This window comes from Melopsittacus undulatus, chromosome 8 (assembly GCF_012275295.1).
Source record: "Melopsittacus undulatus isolate bMelUnd1 chromosome 8, bMelUnd1.mat.Z, whole genome shotgun sequence".
NCBI classification, from domain to species: domain Eukaryota; kingdom Metazoa; phylum Chordata; class Aves; order Psittaciformes; family Psittaculidae; genus Melopsittacus; species Melopsittacus undulatus.
This window is the reverse complement of record NC_047534.1, coordinates 8,895,249-8,919,083: the sequence shown is the minus strand read 5'-3', so window position 1 is coordinate 8,919,083 and position 23,835 is coordinate 8,895,249. Positions and strand designations below refer to the sequence as shown.

At 38.8% G+C, this 23,835-nt stretch overlaps 1 protein-coding gene across 1 annotated transcript in view; it reads left to right on the top strand.

The window, feature by feature from the left end:
• Positions 1-682: 682 nt before the first annotated feature.
• The window catches only part of VPS35L (VPS35 endosomal protein sorting factor like), a 55,328-nt gene continuing 32,175 nt past the window's right edge, over positions 683-23,835 (top strand). Inside the window, exons 1-19 of the mRNA XM_013127564.3 lie at positions 683-721; positions 3,408-3,507; positions 4,450-4,617; positions 4,954-5,076; positions 5,526-5,550; positions 6,576-6,652; positions 7,737-7,865; positions 12,624-12,708; positions 13,685-13,744; positions 15,921-16,017; positions 16,421-16,468; positions 17,524-17,617; positions 18,505-18,582; positions 18,961-19,083; positions 19,801-19,847; positions 22,020-22,131; positions 22,337-22,453; positions 22,812-22,865; positions 23,283-23,363. Of these exons, the coding sequence (XP_012983018.2) occupies positions 705-721; positions 3,408-3,507; positions 4,450-4,617; positions 4,954-5,076; positions 5,526-5,550; positions 6,576-6,652; positions 7,737-7,865; positions 12,624-12,708; positions 13,685-13,744; positions 15,921-16,017; positions 16,421-16,468; positions 17,524-17,617; positions 18,505-18,582; positions 18,961-19,083; positions 19,801-19,847; positions 22,020-22,131; positions 22,337-22,453; positions 22,812-22,865; positions 23,283-23,363 (1,635 nt within the window). The 5' untranslated portion in view covers positions 683-704. The remainder of the gene's footprint in view (positions 722-3,407; positions 3,508-4,449; positions 4,618-4,953; positions 5,077-5,525; positions 5,551-6,575; positions 6,653-7,736; positions 7,866-12,623; positions 12,709-13,684; positions 13,745-15,920; positions 16,018-16,420; positions 16,469-17,523; positions 17,618-18,504; positions 18,583-18,960; positions 19,084-19,800; positions 19,848-22,019; positions 22,132-22,336; positions 22,454-22,811; positions 22,866-23,282; positions 23,364-23,835) is intronic.

The following is a 23,835-nucleotide window of genomic DNA, read 5'->3' as shown; positions in this document are numbered from 1 at the left end:
CCGTCATCCTCAAAATTCCAGAGGCAATGCCCGAGGCAAGCTTCCTGCTCCCCCATGGAAGCTCCAGTTTGGTTCCCACCTTTCCTTGGGAGTGGAAAACAGCTTGAGGGGAAACATTTACAGTGAGGGAGTAACCTGTGCCACAGGTGACAAGCTGTGCTGTTGGTATATCAGTGCTAAAGGTGGCTGTTTTTAAGGGATGGTTTATGTGCTGTATTTATTATTAGCATAGGTGATAATGTTGATGTAAAATTAGGTTTAGTTTAAGTGTTGGTAAAAATGAATGCTTGCCTTCTGTTCAAGTTTCGCATCCAAACATCTCTTACTTTAAGCATGCTTCCAGTGTGTGTATTAAACCATTCTAGCACAAGGGTTTTTTTAACTTTCACGAGGCCTTTCTTCTTGACAAGTGCCAGAATTTGTTTTTGTACTTGGTGTTTTGTATTTATACCTATTTATCTTTTTATTTTGTGTGGAACTGTGACATCGTTATGAAAACGTATTTATTTTTGTACTTTATTTCGTTTTCACCAGTCTTGCTTTTTACTTACAACATTCTGCACAATAAACTAACGTCTTTGACAAGCACCGCCTGTCTCCCATCGGCCGCACCGGGGCAGCCGCCAGCCCTGAGGCGAGGGGCTGGGCGGGAAATGCCGGCGGAAGGCACCGCCCGGCCGCGGCGTCATGTGAACGGCGGCAAGATGGCTGCCTTTCCCTGGTGAGGCGGAGGGCGGGGGGCAGCGGGCGCTGCGGGTCCCCGCGCTGTGCGGGCAGCCGTCATGCTCAGCGCCCCTCACAGCCGAGGGGCTGAGGTGGGGAGGGGGCTCGGAGAACGCCCGAGTGTGCCGCAGGGGGAAGCCTCGCCCTCCGGGAGCGAAAGCGCTCGCCGCTCCCATGGCTCCTTTCCTGTAGGGCCTGAGGGAAGTGGGACGTCCGAGGGGGCGCTGGGTGCAGTGGCTGCGCTGCCGTGGGGTCGCAGCCTGTGATGCTGCTGGCAGCCGTGCGGAGAGATGGGGCGGAGCAGCTCAGATTTACAAGGCAGTGGTGTTACCCTGGGCTCTGCGGGGTGCCGGGGCGGTGACACGGGGCTGCCACACGGCAGCGGGCCCTCGGGGTCCGTGAGGACGGCGGCCGGGGGAGCGGGCGGCCCCGGTGTGGGTCTTGCCTCTAAGCGGGTTGGTTTGATCACCTCATCCCCCCTGCTCGGAGGATGGAGCCGCTGAAGGAGCGGAACCAGATGAAGGTTTCGTACTGTGAACCTGAGGTTACATCACAGGTTACTGGCACAGTTTAGCTGCTTCTTTCACTGGCCCTTCAAAAGCAGACACGGTGCTTAGGGGCTGCAGAATAAAGGCAGCTTATTGCGACGTGCAGTATTTCTGCAGGAAAACTCGGTGTACAGCTAAAGAAGCTGCACTGAGTGGGACGTGGAATAGCTTAGTCTGGTGGTTGTTGTGGAAAGGAGGGATAAAACAGGCACTCTTTCTCTGCCAGAGAATAGGAAAATGTGTTCATAGTTCGTTTTTCTTCAGAATTGTTTAAAATTAGCTAATTTTCTGTTTGTGTTCTTTTGTTGTTCTTTTAACAGAACAAATATACCCAGTTCTAGGTTTTGATGTGGCTGATGGGTTATAGTCCTGAGAAAACTAGAAATGAGACCTCATGTGAGGTTCATCAACAAAAGTGATAGGCAGTAGTTGGAGCCAATTAGAGCATTAGGGTGCCAGGAGGTTTCCTGCATATATACACTGCCATGCTGAAAATCACCTGTCTTACTCTCTCATGACATTAACATGTGAGCAAACTTTCATGGTTAATAAAAAGTGAAAATAATTTATGGGTTTAAAAGTTTAAAAAGTTAATAAAACCTCAGTTGGTTTCATAAAAACACCGGAGCTGTGTTTTTTATAATGAACACACCGGTGCATGAAATACTTTAAAACCTGAGGTCATATAACTGCAGAAATCTGTGGGTATAAGAGAGCTCTGACACAGCTGGCTGCTGGAGCTGATGGTGCTTACTGGGCACAGTAGTTTTGGTGGGATCTATGTGTGTGGTCAGTGAGCCTGCAGAAACAGAAGGAATAAATGTGTCTGTAACTTACAAATTTTTAGCAGTACCAAAATATGAAGAAATCCGAGGCCTGCAGCCAGAAAGCAGAGCAGTGGGGCTGCCAACAGTTTGGGGTTTATGTGATGCAGCACTGAGGTAGCTGCCTAACAAGCGGTAACACTGGTGCAGAAGTGGCCATGGAGAAATAACAAACTGGAGTAAAATGTTCTCATGTGTGTTTTTCTGTAATGTGGAAGATACTGTCTTGCTGCAGGGTTTAGTAGAACACTAGCTGCCTTTAAGCATTGTTGGATGCTGATTTTAAAGAGCTGTTTTGCAAATACATGAAGCTTAAAACCTAGGGCTAGAATTCATTTTTGTATTAAATATGTGGAAATATATATATTGTTTGGGGTTTATGTTTTAATATTTAAATAACAATAGGTACATTTACTTGTAGGGTGCACTTTGTTCTATTATCAATACCAATATATCTCTAGTGTTGTAAAGAGATTCTTTTCCATTTTACCTGCCATGCTTGTTTGTGCTCCCTGTAAGCTTTCTGAAGCCTGTGCTTTAGGATGTTCGCAGCCTGGCAAGTGTCAGAGGTTGAGAGTGGTGGCAATTGCAGTGATGCTCATGTGTGTATAAAGAGGTTGAAAGGCACTGTTAAAACAGCACCTGCAGGCAGGGGTGTTATTTTGCAGTATGCACTGGGGATGAAACCGTTCCTTGGACCAAGCCTCATTTTAAGTTCACTTAAAATAAGTTTACTCTCAGAAGTTGGCTTCATTGCTGTGGCCAAGAAAGAAATTCTTCATCCGTTTTCCTGGGAGAGTAAGTGGAACATCATTTCAGTGTAAGCTTGGACTTGCCCCCTGTATTAGATATGTTACAAGCTGTCTTACCACTTGAATAGCCACATTGTAAATGTACTTTTGAGAGACTTATTTTCAGGGTGAACAGTTGCTCATCATTCACACGTGTGTATTAGACATATATACTGCCTGATGATGTCTCACATTCTAATTAGTGTAGGATTGATTTTGACCTGCGAGTGGTATGCCAAGTGTGAGCTGTCAGCGACATCTTTATTTACTGCTAGATAGGAAATATCTGTAAATAAGAGGTATGGAAAGTTTAGTGGCTGAAAATAAAATTTCTTCTGTTTCAGTTTTATGTATCTTAGTAGAGAGGGAAATTCTGGTCTTTATATTGATTTAATTTTCAACATACATTTCTTTTTGTTAATGTGCCTTCATCTGTATAGATGGAGGATGTGTTTCTCTGTTCATTAAGTATGTATATGATTATTTATATGCATATATACTTTCCCTTTACTCTTTTTAAGGCATGCAAGATCAAGAAACTATGTTTCAGAATCTGAAGCATGCAAACTGGAATCCATACCCTTGGATTTTGGCGATTACCATCCACTAAAGCCCATTACAGTGAGTTTCTCCTTGTGCTTTTGGAAAATTGAATGTGAATTAAAACTGATTGTGTTCTTTTTACTTCTGTTCCTTTAAAATTAAAATGCTTTGAAGCTGGTGGTAGTACTAGTGAAGATGCTTTCTGTTAGTGGCTTATTAAGTTAGAGAGACCAAGGTTTATTCTGTTTGTCCTTTACAGAAATTTGCTGATGCTGTTATGGGTCAAAACCAGTCTCCTTCTGACAAATATAGCATTCCAACTTGTGGGTTTTCTTGGTTGCATTAAATGCTGAATAATGGATAAGTTTAAAATCAAATTGTTGCATTACAAATAACCTGCATAATTGCTTGATGTAAGATTTGGTTTTGGGTTAACTTCCAGTCAGCTGTATGCTTTAAAACATTTATCATTTCCTTAATGTATGAGAGGCTTTTAAAACTATGGATGTACAAAAAAAAAATCCAGCTTCAAAGAAATGATAGTCATACAGTAATGAATGATAAATGGACGGCACCTTCTGCTCAGGAAGGTCAGTAGGGAGATAAGGCAGAGGTCTTAAAAATGGACAGGATGTTTCAGGCTTGAGTATTGTACAGGAAAGTAAAGATGAGAAAAGCAGAGGAAAACAAATAGCAAGGAGGAGGTTGGAGGAGATGGACAAAACCGATAAAATGGAGGGGGCTGCTAGAAAGAAATTTGGAGTGGTTGTTCTTACAGTTCTGTGGACCTGGAATTGGAAGGGGAAAAAAAAGTAATGAAAATGCTATCAAAGAGTGCCTCCAGGTTCAGGGGTAAAGGAGATGCTTCATTTTAAATCAGGATGCTCTTTCTAGAGTTGATTTTAGTTGTCCTTGCTCTCATTGCAACAGCACAATTTATGTAGCACATATTTTGATGATTTATTAAAGAAAAAAGGGGGAAGAGAAAGCCCTTTTAATAGTTCTGAACTTTTATTTTAGGTTACTGAATCCAAGACCAAGAAAATGAACCGGAAAGGAAGCACTTCTTCTACGTCCTCCTCCTCTTCCAGTTCTATGCTGGATCCATTGAGCAGTGTACTGGATGGTACTGATCCCTTGTCATTGTTCGCAGCAGCTGCAGATCCTGTGACTACTACTGCGACCATGGTAACACTGGAGGCAGTTATGTCCACTACATAAAATAACCTCTCCCCTCAAAAATACCCCACAAAGCCAACCCTGGATAAAATAGATTTGTTTCGCCAATTAGAAGGTTAATGCAAATGAGAAATAGACTTTATTAATAGAATAGCATATTCTTCTTTACCTCTTCTATGTGGTTGGTGTTGACATATTTATTGAAATATGGATTTTACTTTTAAAAAAAAAATTGTAACTTTTTGAAGGATCAGTTATAACTTGAAATATGAAGTTGACCTCTATAGGTCTTCTCTTTTTTTTCCAGGTTTTTATTTAACATTTGCGCTCTAATTCCCCTCGTAGGATAGCACACGAAAGAAACGAGATAAAGATGACAGCTCAGCAGTAGGAAGTGACTTTGAACCATGGTCAAGCAAACGTGGTGAAATCCTTGCTAGATACACAACAACAGAGAAGCTCTCGATTGTAAGTGGCAGCTTCTCCAGTTTTATTTGTTTCTACTAGACCTTTAATGGATTTTGGTTGTTGTTGTTTTGCAGTTATTTAATGACTAAATACTGTCCCTCTGGATTCCAGTTTTAATGTTGTAGAAAGCTGTACCACAACTCTTACTTATAAGTGTTCTGGAGCCAAGTCCAGAGATCTGTGGATACTTAGAAGCCATAACTTTGTCTTTTTGTGTAACAATACAAATTACTTTTGGTCTTATATCTGCTTCTAAACCTTTAGGGGCTTCATAGAATCATAGAATAGTTAGGATTGGAAAGGACCTCAAGATTATCTAGTTCCAACCCCCCTGCCATGGGCAGAGACACCCCACAGTAAACCAAATTAGCAGTGTAATTACTCTGTGAATTCTTAGAATGCTAGTGAGTACATGTTTTCTGAAGTCTGTTTTTTCTCCTTCTTCACAGAATCTATACATGGGATCTGAAAAAGGTAAGCAGTTTCTTTAACAGCAACAAATTTTGCTTGAGGTGGGGTATAGTGACAGGTTTGCAGTCAAGTATAGTTGAAGTGTTCTCCTGTCCTCCCCCATTCCGACATGTAGTTGGATCTGTGTTTTTTGTGAACAAGATTTCTGCTGGAATTTTACTTAAAGTAATTATTGAAAATAAACCACACAGCCACCTTTGTCTTGTATCCTGTAGGCTGATGAATTTGTGATTACATGTTGTGGAAGGAAATGGGATTCATTACCTTCCACTATAGCTTAAAGCTTTCATTTAAGGTTTTGAAGATCATCTTTATCAACTCTTCTGCTTGCTGGAAGGCAAAGCAAACAAGTCCCTTGGGAACTTGTTCAGTTACTCTCTTTACATGAAAGTGAAATGGTTTCAGCTGTGTGCTGAGTGTTCAAAAAAGAACCAAATGTTAAATATTTTATCATGTTTTCTAGTAAAGCAAATCTGGCCTTAGTAGTTATAGCCGATTGCATAGTAAATCAGAGTTTTTATATATGATAAAGTGTGCAGCACTTCAGTTTCTGCGAAAACATGAAATATTTTTTTGGAATGAGAATGGTCAAACACTGAAACAGGATCCTGGGAGAGTGTGACATTTCTGTCCTTAGATATTGTTAAACTGACTGGATGTAACCCTGTGCAATCTGTGATAACTTCAAAATCAGATCTGCTTTGAGGAGGAGAGTTGGGACATAGACCTCCATAGGGCTTTTCTAGTCTAAATTATCCTGTGGTTTTACCCAGTGGGTCCTTTCTTACCAGCAAAACTTGCAAGAATATCCATTTATATTCAGTTTTGCTTACTTGCCATTCCCTGTTCAAAGTGAATGAGTTGTAGATATGTTTAAATGTTTGTCCTCAGAAATAGTGACCAAATAAATCAAACCACTTGTCTTCTAGCATGGAAGCTGACTAGTTGTCTGAGTCTGTCAAGCTTCTACAGTTTTGTTTCCCTTTAGAGGTCCAAGTAAAGAAACTCAAGCATACAATTCTTTACAGGAAAAGCTACAACTACTGGCTCAGCAGTTTCTGAAAAAGTGAGGACAAGGTTAGAAGAACTGGATGATCTGGAAGAGGTGAGAGAGTTTTCTGATCCAATTACATCACCATTTTAAAAGTAGAGTAAATTTGTGAAATAAAAATCTTTTATGAAACTTTTAAAAAGGTCCTGATTCTGCATGTGCTTATACAATATTTAGTTAAGTATATGCTTTCCATGGGACTTCTCTAGTAGCTTCAATCCTCATAGTTGCAGAATTCAGGCAGAGTCATATTTTTGTATCACTAGAAATTGTGATTTGAAAATTCACCTGATGTACCAGTGTTGCTTTACCTCAGTTCTGTTCACAGTCTGCAGATGCTCTAAAATTTTGTGGAGCCTGAAGTTTTAACATCTGATAATTCCATTTGCTGTTATTGCAGAAGCTGCATCCTGTCTACCTGAGGTTAATTAAAGTTACATTTATGTGCTTGGTAGAAATACTGAGTACTCAAGTTGTTTTTCAAACTGCAGTATTTTACTGTGCAAAGATGAGATCTTCCATAACTCACTTTCCTAGAACCTGAATTTGTGGGGTACTTCTAGAATTGTTTTGGGTAATGTTGCTTTGAAACTGCTGCCTCTTCACTAACTTCAGGTTGCCTGTTGCCTGAGCCAGCACAGCTCTAATACTTGCATATCACAAAGGATTGAATTATTTTAGTAGAAAAATCAAGTACCCTTTATCATAAGGAAATACGTAACCTTTTGTGAAACTGTAATTGCGTTTGCATTTTATCTCTTCATCTATGATTGTTTTACTGATGGTTGTTTCTAGATTCTCAGGTATTATGAAACCTGTTTTGTAATACAGCTTAATAAACTCATCAAAACTAGTCCTGAAGCTAGTTTTTAATGTCACTCTTATTCCTGCTGGATTGTTCCAGAGCCACCTTAAGATTTTTCTAAATGCATTTTTAGTCACTTTTTTCCTGTGTCAGTTTGGTTCTAAAGCTTAAACAATTCTGATTCCAGGTTTAACTAGCTTATTTTTGCTGTGTAATCTTTTTATAAGGTCTGTAAGGTCTTTGAGAAGACAGGTCATAGGAGTGCTTTGGTTCTGAGCATGAAATGAAGTTGGTCTCCCTCTCTTGCTGATTAGGTTTATTTTCAATTGCCAGGGGTCACAGAAAGAGCTGTTGAATTTGACTCAGCAGGATTACATGAACCGAATTGAAGAACTGAACCAGTCTTTAAAGGATGCTTGGTCCTCTGATCAGAAAGTAAAAGCTCTGAAAATAGTCATCCAGGTCAGTTTTACATTTTCATTCTGTACAGAACTGCCGAGTTTGGTAGTGGTGTGCCTTGTCCCATTTCTTTCCTGGGGAAAGGTTTTCTAATACTTTTCTATTGCTTGCTTCTGTTCTTCACTGAAACCAGTTTCTTTGAGTTTTATGATTTCTGACAACAGTTGGATTTTCAACATTGTTGTTATGTATTAATTTTGACTAAGAATGGGGAATGGAATTCTCATAGAGTGGCCAAATGACAGATGTGGAAAATTTACCTGGTGAGGGATAATTAGTATAAATAACATGTAGTGATACCAGCTCTTTTGAGGGCATGTAATTTCTTTACCTCTCCTTTTCCTGTTCTAGCCCCTTGCTCCCTACCTCAAGTCGTAACAGAATGACTTTTTGAATGTCAGTGTTACCCATCCAGAGTTACTAAGGCAACTGAATAATCTGATTTAGGATCCTAGCAAGCTACAGAAAACAACTCCAGATTTTTAAAGTGTGTGTATGGTTGTTTTTTTCTTTCTTAAACTTGTCCACAGTTGTCTTCTGGCTCATTTGGGGTGATGGGCTCTGGGGGAAGCAGGGGGAAATAGGACAATTAAATGCTCTTTTTGTTTGGCTTGGCTTTTAAAAAAAGCCAGAGGCAGAGTGCGTCAGAGGACAGATGAGATAATGACATCCTTAAAAGCTGTAAAACTGATAAAATGCTCGTAGGCATCAAGTGGGGTTATATAAAGTAATTTTTTTTTCTTTTGTCATGCTGGATACTCCTTTGAAAACTGTTTACAGTAATTTCAGCTTAAATTGTGGTAAAGATAATAAAGGAAATGAACCATAAAGTAAGTGAGATCAAATAATTATATGTGACCCAGGGTGACTAATGTTCTGTTGTAATACTATGAAAAACACTAATACTGTAATACTATGAAAAACACTAATACTGTAATACTAAAAACTCTATATATAACATTTTGAAGTGTGAATATTTTAGTGAAAGAGAATATGAAAAGTCTTTGGATGCAAAGGGACATGGATGTACTGTATATACAGTGCATTAATGTATATGTATACAGTGTCTGACATGCAGTGACAATCTGTGCATAAATATGTTCTATGCTCATTAATATAATATCCAATCACATGTTCTTTTTGTAAATGGTTTCACAAACAATTTTGAAATAATGTAGTTTCTAAGATGAGATTCAGTGCTTCCTTTTAGGAAAGTAGCATCAAAATGCCATATGTTCATCTGTTAGTATTGTGTGTGTTGTTCACTTTGCATTTGAACTTCATGCTGCAGATGCTCACCATTAATTGAGACTTGGTAAGAATGAAATAGGTATTTGAGTAACGAATAAAAAGTTATTAAGGATAACAATTCTAGACTTAGAAAGCAGGAATGGGTGGAAATATGACTGAGCTTTCCTTGTTGTGGTCCTGCCTAGTAAATAACGTAGTATTAAGAGTGTTATATCCTCTAAAAGAACTAAGCAGTTTTCTTGACATCAGGCTGTGATTATATGCATAGTCTATGATTATCATCACCTACTGGTTAGTGTGTAACAGGAGGGCTAAGTTTGGCCTTTGTTATTTTCTGAAATGTATGCTAGACTGGAAAAAGCAATTTTGAATGCCAGAATTATCTTGATTTAAGAACTAATGATGAAATTGCACTGATCTTTCATTTGGACATTGGGGATGAAGCTGTCATTTTGATGCAAGAGTTTTACAGAGTTTTAAGTGCAGAAAGAGTTCTGGTTATTAAGGCAGGGTGTGCATAGTCGCTGAGGGAATACAGAGCGTTAGTTGGAACTTAAGGGGGGGAAAAGAGAGTTTGTGACCATTGGAAGAAGGGGCAGGCAAATCAGGAGGACTACAAGGATGTCATGAGGTTATGCAGGGAGAAAATTAAAAGGGGCAAAGCCCAACTAGAACTTAATCTGGCTGTTGCCTTAAACAACAGTAAAAAATGGTTCTATAAATACATCAGCAACAAAAGAAGGGCTAAGGAGAATCTCCATTCTTTATTGGATGCAGGGAAACATAGTGACAAAGGATTAGGAGGAGGCTGAAGCCTTCTTTGCCCCAGTTGTTCTCTGGGTATCAGAAGACGGGAGTGGAAGCAGAATGAAGCACCTATCATCCAAGGGGAAATGATCAGGAACCTGCTACACTACTCAGATGCACATGTCTATGGGGCCAGATGGGATCCACTCAAGGGGACAGAGGGAGCTGGCAGAAGTGCTCACTGAGGCACTGTCAATTGTTCATCAACAGTCCTGGCTGATCAGGGAGGTCCCAGTTGACTGGAGGTTAGCAAACATGATGCCCAGCTGCAAGTAGGGCTGGAAGGAAGATCCAGGGAACTAAAAGCCTGTCAGCCTGACCTTGGTGCTGGGGGTGGTCATGGAGCAGATCATCCTGAGTGCCATCACATGGCATGTACAGGAGAACCAGGTGTCCTGTACAGGTTTATGAAAGGCAGGTTCTGCTTGACATAACCTCATCTCCTTCTAGGACAAGATAACCTGCTTAGTGAATGAGGAAAAGGCTGTGGATGTTGTCTACATAGACTTGAGTAAAGCCTTTGGCACTGCCTCTCACTGCATTCTTCTGGAGAAACTGGCTGTTCATGGCTTGGACAGGTGTACTGTGCTGGGCAAAAAATGGGCCAAAAAAGAGTGGTGTTTATGGAGTTAAATCCAGTTGATGACTGGTCACTGATAAGTGATCTGGATGAGGGGATACAGTGCACGCTCAGGAATTTTGCAGATGACACCAAGTAGGGTGGGAGTGTTGATGTGCTTGAGGGTAGGAAGCCTCTACGAGGGATCTGGCTGGGCTGGATTGTTGGGCCAAGGCCAGTTGTATGAGGCTGCACCTCGAATACTGGGCTCAGTTTTGAGCCCCTCAATGTAAGACCAACCTTGAGGTGCTGGAGGGCACCAAAGCTGTTTAGGGGCCTGGAGAACAGGTCTTAGGAGAAGCAGGTGAGGGAACTGGGGTTGTTTAGTCTGGAGAAAAGTAGGATCAGAGACCTGATTGCTCTCTGCAGCTACCTGAAAGGAGGTTATAGTGGGGTGGGGTTTGGTCTCTTCTCCCAGCTAACAAGTGATAGGACAAGAGGAAATGCTCTCAAACTGCACAAGGGGGGGATTTAGACTGGGTATTAGAAAAAATTTCTTCACCAAAAGGGTTGTCAAGTATTAGAACAGGCTGCCCAGCGAGGTGGTGGGGTTACTATCCCTGAGGTGTAGCTGTGGCACTTAGAAACATGGTTTAGTGGTGAATTTAGAAGCAGTGGGTTAACAGACTAGATGATCTTAAAGGTTTTTTTCCAACCCAAACGATTCTATGATTCCTCAGGTGCCTTTTTACAATATACTTTATTTGTCAAGAAGGAATAAGCTACTTAGAGTAAGCTGAAGTAAGTTGATTATGTGTGCTCTAAGAAAAGTGGTAATTAAGTGTTCATGGTACATGTAGGTTCTAAACAGCCACTGAATTACCTTTCTTTGAAGATGACAGATTTGCCATGCAGTAGGGAATATTCTGCTTTCATTGTAAAATGTGAATTCTCTTGCCTGTCTTTCTGGTGTACTCATTTTTAAGTTCCTCCCTGATGAATAAAGCAAAAAGGCTAAGTATTGCCCTCGTTTAAGCATGTTCAAATGTCATTATGTTCTTGTTAAAACCAAGCAGTCTTGTGGGGTATCGGATTGCTTCCTGGATTTTTGGAATGCAATGAAAACTTGGATCTTTATTCCACTGAGATCAAAGAACTGTTTTCTGATGAAGGAGAGAGAAGGGACAGAGATCACAGAGAATACTGCACTTATCAGTCTTAAACAGAGATCAGAGAAGACTCATGGTCAAAGGTTGCATTTAGCTCAAGGGGGAGGAGGTGGGTTTCTCTCCCCAGTCATTTGCCTGTTTTGTTCAGGTGGAAGTCGTGTTTTTTTGTGAATAAACTTCTGCCACAGTTTTGATTCCAGTTCAGTCTGCAGTTTGTGCATCATCTCGGAAAACAAAGTACCGTTTCATTAAATAGCTGCAAAATGTCTTCATTCCTCAGTGTGTATTTTGAATTTATATCATAGATGGACATGTTCCTACCTGGACTTAACATTCAGCAGCATGAGAACATGTTTCCATATGTGACTTTGTACCAGCTACTATTATAATCCAAATGTCACAATGATATTGGGTGCCTGTGAGTGGTGATTGATCATAGATTCCTCCCTGGAGCTGACTGTGGATCAGCTGGCCTTTTTCCAGGATGTTTGAACACAAACATGTGTTGAAAAGCTCATTAGCTAAACTTTTAAAATTGTTTCTTAATTCAGTCCATACAAAATTTTGTGTTTGATGTGGATGCTTAGAGAGATGCTGAGTAACTGAAAAAAAAACCCAAACCCTTAAAAAGTTATTTTAGGAAAAGTGCCTTTTAATGCTTCTTCTGGGAGATTTGTCTTGTCTGAACAAATGCACAGATCTGCATGGTCATTTGAAATTTTGCATTGTAGATTACCTTACATAAAGGAAAACCAGATCTGTGTCTAGCTCTGCTGGAAATGAAGAATAACCTGAAAAATACCAAGAGTATTTGTTAGTATATGTTAGGGGTTCTTCTGCTCGTTGCTGGATAGTTTGTGTTGGTTCTTTCCATCTGTAGATATTCATCTGTTTTAGCTTGTCTGGAGTAAAACCACAAACTTGCATTGTCCTCTAAAAATGTTTCTGTTCTGTTTTTGGTTTTTTCCCTCCTAGTGTTCAAAGCTTCTATCAGACACGACAGTAATCCAGTTCTATCCAAGTAAATTTGTTTTAATTACAGATATCCTTGATACTTTTGGTAAGTATCTCTTGTGCCAGACTTACTACACAATTGTTAAAAAAGTGACATTATTTCTGGTAATGTTACAAAACACCAAAGTTATTGCTGAAATTACTCTGGTTTAACATGGAATATTTCCAGCATAAACATTTAGGTATTAGTGGTATAAACATGGTATGTAATAGTTTATAATAATAATAATAATAATAAAAACTATGAGTGAAGTCTTTAGAACAAAATTACTTCATTTTCTAGTTCTGTGCTTTATATATTAGTGAATATCTGGAAGAAAAATGATCTCTGCATTTTAAGTTTAAAACACTGTCGTTATTATGAAAATATTTTGGTTTTGGCAGCCTATTGACTTAGTATTTCATTCTGTTTATATTTGAGGAGTAGAAGTTGGGAAGTTTTCTTTAGCTGAACAAAGACTATGAAGTGATCAGAATGTAGTTACTGATTTTTTTTATCTATTTTAATAATTTTTAAATGATCCTTTAAGTGAAATTGTCATCCATTTCATGTGATTGGCTTGGTTTTCTGCCATGTTATGGAACAGATTTACAATGGCATTCCAAGTAGAAGGGTGTTTTGATTTTCAGCAGGATATGCTATGACATCCAGTTCTTTCAAGCTTTGCTTCCTCTTTATGCTCTTTCCTACTTACTAAAAATTGCTGAAGAGAACATGATACCCAAGCTTTGGAAAGGCAGGACACTGGCTGTCCTTTCCTGGCTGGGGAGAAATCTGACCTGTGCTAGCCCTGCTCTTTAGAGAGCCAAATCATTTCATTTTATTTTTTATAGTGTGCAAAGTGCTTAATTCAGACTTAACACTGCAGCCTCACTAGATGGCAGCACAACGTTAGTGTTCTGGAGAGCTTTGTTGCAGCTGATTCCAGTGTAGGTTGGAGAGGGAACCTTTGTATCAACATTTTGTGGTTTACAGTTTGTTCAGTTGTTCTGAATGAGTTTTTGTTTCTTTTTAAAACCAGGGAAACTGGTGTATGAAAGGATCCTGTCAATGTGTGTGGACAGCCGTGTCCCTTTGCCAGGTAACTTGGTGTTTGCTTCTGCTGTGCTCCTGGAAAAAATGATGTCTGAACTAACCTGAGGAAGGTTAAGCAGGACCCATCTACTGTATCTCCTGTGGGAAAAGTTCTGGTTTGAATCTTGGAATCTTTAGTTTTTAGCAGAGTAAAATCTGTTACTTACAGCTTCCACCATTCACCATTCATAACCTTGTTCATGCAAACTTACATTGTAACTGTGAAGAGTATACTTCAGGTATAATAAAATATGCTTGTCGCTTTGATGTTACTAAACATAAAGTGGTTCTTCCTGAGATTCAGAATTGCAAAGAGTGATATATAAGTAGAGGGAGAATGAAACATAAATGGCCAAATTAGATGAAGAGCTTTTCCTTCTTTTGTTAGCATATGCTCTTTTCTGAAGTACTGCATTTTAATAGCTTAGCGTTAATGGTACAAATCTAACAAAGCTGAGAATCTCAGAGTTTGGTAAAGAGATGTTTTTGTTGCTACATTGGAAACTTGATAATTTTGCTTTAGTTAGGGCAGGTTTTTGGAAGAAGCTGCAGGGGCCGTCATTGAGCTGGTGATGAGTTTATTAGGATAATCTGTCTAATTTGGATTGTTTTTATTTTTTCACTTGAAGTTCCAAGAAAATGTGACAGTCTAATTTGACATTTACAGTACAAATGTGTATAGAAGAACCTCTTTAGGAAGGTCCTATATCCAAAGGTATATTCCATGGAAACACAAGTGTTTTCTTGCAATTTGGAGTATATTAAGTGCGTGTCCTTGAAACATTCTTACTCTGTTGCTGGCAATTCAACAGTACCATTAGGTTGTAGTTAAATCTGTAGGATTTGAGCCAGAAGCTTGAAATCAACAAATACATAAATTTGAAATAAGCATACAGAAAATATTTATGATACATTTGGTTGTTGCAGATATAACAAACCATTCTGATAGATGTTAATGAAGGCAGACAGTTCCCATAGCACGTCATGATTACTGGGCACGGCTACCTCCATTCTGGAGAGCTGAGCTACAGAGCTGGCAGAGGCATTGCTGGTGGGAACTTCCCAAGCAGCTATAAAAGTGGGAGGGAGAAGGAAAATCTGTGCTGGCTGTGCAGGCACTCTGAACCCCCAGGGATTTCAAGCCCAACCTCCATGCTCATCCCTTGGGAACCATGTGAAACAAAGTTGGACAAGAACTCTTGTGGCTCTAGACAAGAAAGGTCATCTTCCTCTACTCCGTCAGCATCTACTGTGTGGCTTCACTAGTCTTGGAAGTTAGAAACTGTTGTTTGGAGCTGGTGCTTCTCCCTTTCTGGGGGCAGAGTTGGGAGAGCACTGGTATTTTAGAACTGTTTCCCAAAGAGTTTAGAAACACATTCACAGCAGAAGCTGCTTGTGTAGCTCTATCACTGAGAGAAAATGGACCCATCCTCCCCAGCTATTTTTCCTCAGACCTGGGTTGATCCCAAGAAGCCTATTTTTGCCTTCTGCTTCAGGCAATGTAGAGAAAGTGGAGTGAGTTGCTGTGCAACTGCGTGCCCCCCTGACCAGAGCACTGCCCCCCAACCCATCTGTTCCACCCCAGGGTGGCAGCTTTTTCCTGCTGGCAGCTGACACAAATACTCCCAGAGCTCGTGAGGAGAGAACTGCGCTGCAGTGTTACATGTTTAGGGTACAAAAATAAGTGTTCTGTCAGTGTTTCGTATTTCCTAATTCTTGCAATATAGTTTTAAATAACATTCTTTAAAAATATATTAGCCTTTTAAAGTAAAATATTTGAGTGCTTAAATCTCTTTTATATGTATGCATTTGGTATAGATTTATATGGCTGTATTTGTCACAGATTCCCTGTATTTTTTCTTGCAGTTTCTCCTTTTGGGAGAGGCAGAGGTTAGATTCCTGAGTAGCAAATATGAGATTAGCTTCAAGTGCTCAACTTCAGCTTCTGACATGTTAATGCAAGCTAGAAGCTCTACGTACTTATTCTTGCTGTCTGTATACTCAGCTCTTACTGCTGCATGGGAGAGCTGAGAAGCAAACATGTTGCCTAGCTTATGATGGTGCGCCTGATTTCTTGGTGAAAGGAAAGAGAATACAGTTTTAAACCAACCTGGTCTGTAAAGTAACTTGTTTCCAGAAAGACTGTAACTGTTTCTGGGCCCTTGTTCTTTTTTTCCCCCCAGATAATTTTTCTCCAGAGAGTGTGAATGACACAGCCAAAGAAACTTGCTTAAACTGGTTTTTCAAGATTGCTTCCATCAGAGAGCTCATTCCCAGATTGTATCCTTGTCAAATTAGATTATTGGAGTCTGTTTGCAGGTTTTCCATAGACTTTCCTTAAAATGAACATGTCTGTTTCAATGAAATCCACAGCATCTGATGTTTATACTGACTTTGTTTTGTTTGTTTCAGACTGTATGTTTTGATTTAAATTTGAGTCATGTTTCATAGTCAGCTGAATGCTGAATTATTGGCAGTGTGGCACTCATAGAAGAGATGATGTGTGAAAACTTTTGAAACAATAAAAATCTAGATAAATCATAAAAATCAACAGAGTGTAGTGAAATTAATTACAGAAAGCCTTGAAATAGTTGATTCAATATGTATTTGGTATGTAAGTTTGTTTTTATGTTTTTAAATGGCATGTATCTTGGGTTTGTTCCTTAACTTGGCTTCATTTTAGTTATGTGGAAGCAGCAATACTGAAGTGCAATAAGTTCCTGTCAAAAATGTAAGAGTAAATATAAAGTATGGGGAGGAAGAGAATGAGCAGGCTTATAAACTAATTTCAGGAGTTAAGCATGCAAATTCTGGGATTAATGGTGAATTAGGGTCTCAATAGGTCTAAGAGGCAGTCCTGAGGGGCTTTGGAGTGCTAAGTGGGAGTGCTATGGAAAAATTCAAGGTGAACTGTAATACAATTGGAAATGCAATAGTGCTTTGCAGTTTTGGAATATAGGTATAATTGTGACATCAGGAGTTTGCAGATTAAAAACCAGTGGCTTCAGATGGTGGAAGGTGGGGAAGCAAGATTGCTGAGATGAGGTGTGTGGAAAATAGACAGGATAAAAAACTGAAAGGAAAATACTGATACGTCATATTGCTAAAGGCAGAGTTGGAGAAACAATTTAGGAGCAATGAACTGCTATCTATTGAAAATCTTGGTATAAGCCTCCTATGTTGGCAAACAGTGTCAGTTGCTGAGCTGAGAATATTCCTTCACCTGTAATCCTCCTTTTTCAGTTTTATTTTGAAATGAGTGTTGTAAGCCAAATTGCTACTACAGTGACAACTCTATTATCCCTAAAAAGCTGTTCTTTTACTGGAATTGATGGGCCTCATCTGCAGGCACTGGTACAGCTCTGTCAAAAAAGACCTGTGGGAAAATGAGACATACAAGGAGTTCTGCCAGTTCTGCTTTAAGTGGCTGCTTTCTTCTCATTGAATTACACCCCTTCTATAGCTTTGCTGTTCCTCTGAAACAGAGGAAGTTTTTCAGTTGTGCTTGGCTTTAGAAGCCAAGCATCCAACCTGGCTATCTGCAGTACTCCTAGTGGCAAATACTGCTACTTGGACTACTTGGATATAGGATGTGTGTGTTACTATACACATAAAATTTTGCTTCTGAAATAAATTTTTGTGCTAATGTGCTGCTGCTTCGGTAGGTATTTCTGTGACTCAGACTCAGTTGTCAGTGTACAAGGCAGCTACTGACGTTATCTCTCAGTGATGACATTCTGTTATCAACTGTTGAATGTCATTTTTGTCTCTGAAAAATCTTCACAGGGGGATTTCGGAATGTCTCCCACGGTTAACGTCTATGATTAGAGGAATTGGAGATCCACTGGTTGCAGTCTATGCAAGAGCATACCTTTGCAGGGTAGGCTATCATTTGACTCTTTAGATTTGTCACAAAGATTTACTGCTGCTAGCTCTGCTGCTAAAGGGGAATTTCATTTAACTACTGTTTGTATCTGAAGCAGTCAGCAGCCTGTCTCCTCCTTCTGATAAACCAAAAAATAAAGTTTCTCTTGTTTTAATAATGGGGAACACTAGAACAGCATATTCTCAGGGATCACAGAAACTCAGACCCCTGGGTTTGTTTGAAGAGAGGGACCTTAAGCTGTTGAGATGGATTAATTTGTTTATTAAGCTTGATCTGTTACAAATCTGTCAGCAGCTTCTTATTCGCTATTGCGTCTTTAGTAATATGTTTAATATATTTCAATTTTTTGGTATTTTTCATCTGTGTTACTGAAAACAGTCATGTAAGGATTAGTTTCCTTTGCAATTCCAGCTTTACTACATAGGCCGTGTGTTTGTACATCAGCTTATGTTATTTATCAATATTATATCTGTCAATGTATTTTCCTTTGGGATCTTTGCTTCATTCTGTCCGTGGAATAAATACACATGATTTTAAGCAACTTCTGAACTTTGACTTTTTAAATGTTCTTCATCATAAAGCTTTCTGCATACAATGAATGTAGGCTGTTGCACTGGGGTAGACATTGATTTCCTCACTGTTTACAGGCACTTGAAGCTGATGTTAAGAGAGCTATGCTTAAACACAGCTGTAACTACTTTAGGGTAGTTGTTAGTGGACATGACTAGCATAGTAAGCAAGGAAATAATCAGTCAAAACTATGATTCAGTATTGATTTGATGTGTGTGACTAGTTATACTCCTTTGGAAAACGTGTTTTATCTTGCAACTGAAGGAGAATCATAGCTGATAGGTGCAGATAAAATCTTTCTTTTAATACAGGTTGGAATGGAAGTGGCACCACAACTCAAAGAAAGCCTTAATGAAAACTTTTTTGACTTTCTTCTAACATTTAAACAAGTAAGCAAATAAGGTGTTGGTTTTTTATTTGCAAAATCACATAAGTACACTCCTGAACCAAACTACCACATACTTTTTAAAAATCTTTAAAGTTCTTAAATCTAGATTTGAGGATTCTTCTGTACCCAGATGCAGTATGGGAAACTTTACATACATTCAGATAAATTGAAACTGCTCTGCTCAGCATGTTTCCATACTTTAATAGTAATTCTTATGAGCTTGGTATTTTTTCCCCAGCAAGCAACAAATGCTTCAGAAAATTTCTGTATCTTTGTGATCTTGTCTGTTGTCATTTCGATTCATACACAAACTTTGTCCAGTTTATCTCCTATTTAAATACCTTTTTGCAGCAACATGTTTTTGTCTTTGTTTCAACAGATTCATGGCGACACAGTTCAGAATCAGCTGGTAGTGCAATGTGTGGAGATTCCTTTGTATTTGACTCTATACTCTCCTGCTATAGACTGGATTTTACAGTGCATTGCATATCGTGCTCCTGAGGTAAGGAAGCATGGTAATGGTTGATACTGAAGAAAATGTTTGGATTAAGAGTTCATTTTTCCTATTAACCCCCCACCCCCAGTCAGTATTTACATGGGCGTGAGAACTGTCTGTTTATCTTTCCTATACAGTTCAATGTTCGTGTCCACAAAGCTCAAGTTAGACAATTTCAAATTCATAGGCAGCATTCCTGTTTGTTTATTGCTGCCCTTTAGCTAGTTTAATCTTTATTTCCTGAATTCATTAGTTTCTTCTGTCATATAGATATAAAAATGATTTGAGTAAAGTATAGCTTTGTAATTGCTTAACATAGTCAACAGGCAGTCTGTTTTGCATTCTGTGGCAGAGAGTTGGTAATCCTTACCTCTCTTGCCGGAGGTAATTGACCTGGCTGGCATATAGTAATTACTTTGAGAAATGGCATGGCAGAAGGATTGCAAATTTCACTTCCATAAAATGGTGGGCTTGATTAAAATGCCACTGTACTTATTCCAGTAGGTGTGTTTTATGTTGTACTACACCATTGTTTGCTTGTATTATAAATGAAGGATAATTTATAATACATTATATCCTGTATTATAAATGCAGGATATGACAGGATTATTGGAACATATTGGGTAGGTGATTAAAACAGCTTTTAGTAGATTTTACTACAGCAATTAAAGCTGAATTTATTTGCAGTCTCTACTTCCTAATTTTAATAAGTAATTCTTTCAGGTTCTGCTTACTGAGATGATGGAGAGATGCAAAAATTTGGGGAACAAGTAAGTATTGTACAGTGTAGAAGACTTGAGTCTGTAATGAGTATCTGTGAGTCCCTGTAATAAAATTCTCTCTCCCTTTTGAAAACACATTTTGGATGCATAGTATAGCTTTTGTTCTCCCAGTATCTTACTAAATCATGATTATGAACATCTGTTTTCCAGAGATGAATTCTAGAATATGGTAGATTACTTGTAGAACAAAAGTTAATTAATTTAACTTGGTTGCTGCATTCTGGTTCCTCAGCCAAAGTTTAGGGCACATAATATGTTTCCCATCAACCATGTTTGACTCCTGGTTGTGCTTCATTTTTGTTTTCCTCCTCTTCCTTCCCCCTAGCCTGCACTGGCTACAGTCAGCCCATACATGAATTTTACAAGGGAAGTTGTAAAGCAGCTTACACCTTTGGAAGATGGTAATATTTAGATGGCTGCTTTTTTCAACATTAAAATTGGTATTGCAAATATCTTGTAGAAGTCTGTGTGCAGAATAATCGTCATTGATGACTAGTTCAGGAAGATGGTCTGAAAGTTTTGGATGTATGTTGAGCTGTGTGTATGGAATTTGGCCTGCTGGCAAGCTAATCTCAGTTCATTTTGTTGGGTAGGTAGGCTGAGTTCTGTGAAAGTTTTCGGCTATCTGTTTTTTTCTTGATGTGTTTTGCACAGTCCAGTCCTGCAGTAGCTGAGGAACTGAAATATGTTAATCATTCAGATGAGGAATGCTAGCATTAGCATTCTGTGACTGAGCTAAGGGGTGTGGGGAAAGCATGATTTTAAAAATGCAATGTGAAGATGCTGTTATATCAGAGCGTATAATACGGGTAATAATCCATGTACTCTCATGTATTAATTATTTCGTATAGGTATTGATTTGCTTTGTGGAACTTATTTATAAATCACCTTTTAGCAGTTCTCGTAAAGATGGGCAAGGGGCCTTTTCTTTGTGCCTTTTCTTTGTGCCTTTTTATCCTTTGAAGGAAGGACAAAATTCTGAGTATGATGAGTTAAGGTTTTTTGAAGAAATGTGTTTGGGACGTATCTTTGTTGTTGTTGTTGTTGTTATTATTATTGGGAGGTTGACTAATCCATTGTAGATGATCTATAAAGCATGACAGTTTTCTTTTAAAGTGGAGTTCTGTGGTTTTATGTCTTCTCATGACTGTCAAAATATTACAAAGCAAGAGGCATCAGTATATAAACCTTTAAATAATCTCAGTGTGTTCCATGAACTACATTGCCACCATCTAAGTGAAAAGTGAGAGCCTGCTTCTCTGAATGGTGAAGCATATACCTACTCAACTGGAAGTTCTTGTCTAATGATAAAATGCAAATCCCAGTCAAATTGGAATGAGACCACTAAAGCTCAGTCAGAAAGCACAGAGGATGCTGGGCTATTCTAAGCACTCCATAGATTTCCCTCAAGGTAAACTGCCCTGTATTCAAACTGTCTGTTTCAGCCTAGTGAAGGACACAGTGTTTTATGAGGCAGCTTCTGTGCTAACTCATGGCTGAGTTTGCCCAAAGGAACTGCCTTTTGAATGGTACTAGATTTTGTTTCTTATGTTTGCATAATACAATCAATGAACTGGGTTTTACAGTAACATGATGAGTTCTCTGTTCCGTTGGTAACTTTGGCTTGATAGTAATACAGATATGAGTCTGAATGATTAATCATAAATGTCTGAATATGTCACTGCCAATTATCATATGATAATGACTGTTTGGATTTATTTAAACCCTAACAATTCAGCTGCTAGAAATCTCAGTTTTTTAATGTGTATCTGTATATTTTAATTCAGTGAGAAAAACTTCAATAGAGATTTGCCCTCCCAAAATATACTTATGAACTGTAGTTAAAAAGAGAGAGTAAGTTTCCAAATTTGTTGGCTACTCCTGGTTTACTTGATCTCTCTAGTAAATTTCTGGTAGAACAATGGTTTCAGATAAACCTGTGTGGAACAAGTATTCTACAAGCTGGGCTATCTTTTCCTTATCTGATGGCTTCATGTTTTCTTGTTTTGCTGAGGCTTTTTCTTCCTTATTGCCTTCTTTAAAATTGAGAATTGATTCTGCACCGTTTTTAGTTTAAGAAGTTTGGATTAATGTAAGTGAAGGGACAACCAGAGTTCCACTGATGTTGAGCTTAATTGATTTGTTTTATGTTCATTGCAGTGCTTTGCTGTTGAATTCAATAATGTCAGCATTCAGAGCAGAGTTTATTGCTGCAAGATCTATGGACTTCATTGGCATGATTAAAGAGTGTGATGAATCTGGATTCCCAAAGGTAAGGTTTTGTATGTAATTTGTAACAGTTCCTGTTTGTTGTCTGACAGAGTTCTTTATACAGTTAGTTGTCTGCCTAACTTACACAGCATTTAAATTAAAGGTGGTTTAATCAAAAACTCTTCTTGCACAGTGTATGTGCCAGAGCAGTGTTGGACAGACATGCATCTTCTGCTGGTAATTTAATATTTGTTATTAACTTTCAGCATCTCCTCTTTCGCTCCTTGGGATTAAACTTGGCATTGGCTGATCCTCCTGAAAATGATCGCCTTCAAATATTAAATGAAGCCTGGAAGGTTATAACAAAGCTGAAGAACCCACAGGTGAGTTATAGTCTTTTCTGTTTCACTACTCATTCTGTGTTTAAGGCAGAACGGTTTAGTAAGCATATGCTTAGCATGACATGGCTTACCTTTTCTAGATACAGACAGTTGTCAAAAAATACGATGTCTGATAATATCTGTATATGATCCCTGCTGTTCTGAGTTCTGTTAGAACAACTTAATTCTATATATAATATAATGCTACATAAGCAACTTTTGAGGTCTGTCATTAGTGCTAGATCTTTAAGTCTGCATGAATCGTACCTGGGAAGTTTATTCTTTTAAGTGTAATTTTTGCAAGTATACTTCTCATAACCTCTTATAAATATTGGTAATTGTAAGCCATGTGTATTTCTAGGATTATATCAACTGTGCTGAAGTGTGGGTGGAGTACACATGCAGGCATTTTACGGTATGTGCAACTTATTTTGTTTCATTTGAAGGTTTTCTGATACAGACTAAGTAGCTGTATTAGCAGTTTAGTGTTAAAAATGGAAAAACTATGAGTATCCAATATAAGTGTATAGGACTTCAGTAGTGAAGAAAAACATGTATTTCCTTTCATGAAAGATGCATAAGGACAAAAGATGCAGCTTTGAAGAAGTCTCCACCACTGCCCAGCACTGCCTGTTTCTTACCCTTTTATTTTGATGGCAGGTGAACCAGTTTAAATAATGATTTACTACAGCTATGGCTGAAGTTCCTGACTTAACTAGAGCTCTGTAGAAAGCTGATGCTTAGGCAAATGGAACTCCAACTAGTTTTCAGTGACTTGATTCATGTGCCGATTTCATTACTGTATTTTGTAACCTCATTTCTGACTACACAGAAACGGGAGGTCAATACAGTTTTGGCTGATGTTATCAAACACATGACTCCTGATCGAGCCTTTGAAGATGCTTACCCCCAGGTAAAGAATTTGTTTTGCCCAATCTGTAAAAATCTGATGTGCATTTTCTTAAATGAATTTAAATCTTAAACATTACTGATGCCTGTTACCACAAAATAATTATTTTTAAACCCTGGGAATAATTTGGGAAGCCTTTTGGAGCAGTGTAATGCTCTGATTTGTTCCTTCACTTTTCTCTGCACATCAGTCTTTCAGAAAAATGCTAAACCACAATGACATATGTATTCAGAAGTAGCAGTAGTTAACTCCTACACCAACAGTGGTGTTCTGCTGAAGAAAATGAGCAGTCATGGCAGGCTGTTTAAACAGAAGTAAACCGTAAAATAATCAATCTATACTTGGCATTGTTAAGGCTTCAGGGAATTACCCTGTCCAGTTCTGCATGCCAGGTGAGGTATGGATTAGTTGAAGAGGTTCTAGAAGAAGGTTTTTGTGGTTACTTTGTAGATAAAGTGCCTACAAAAGAAGATTT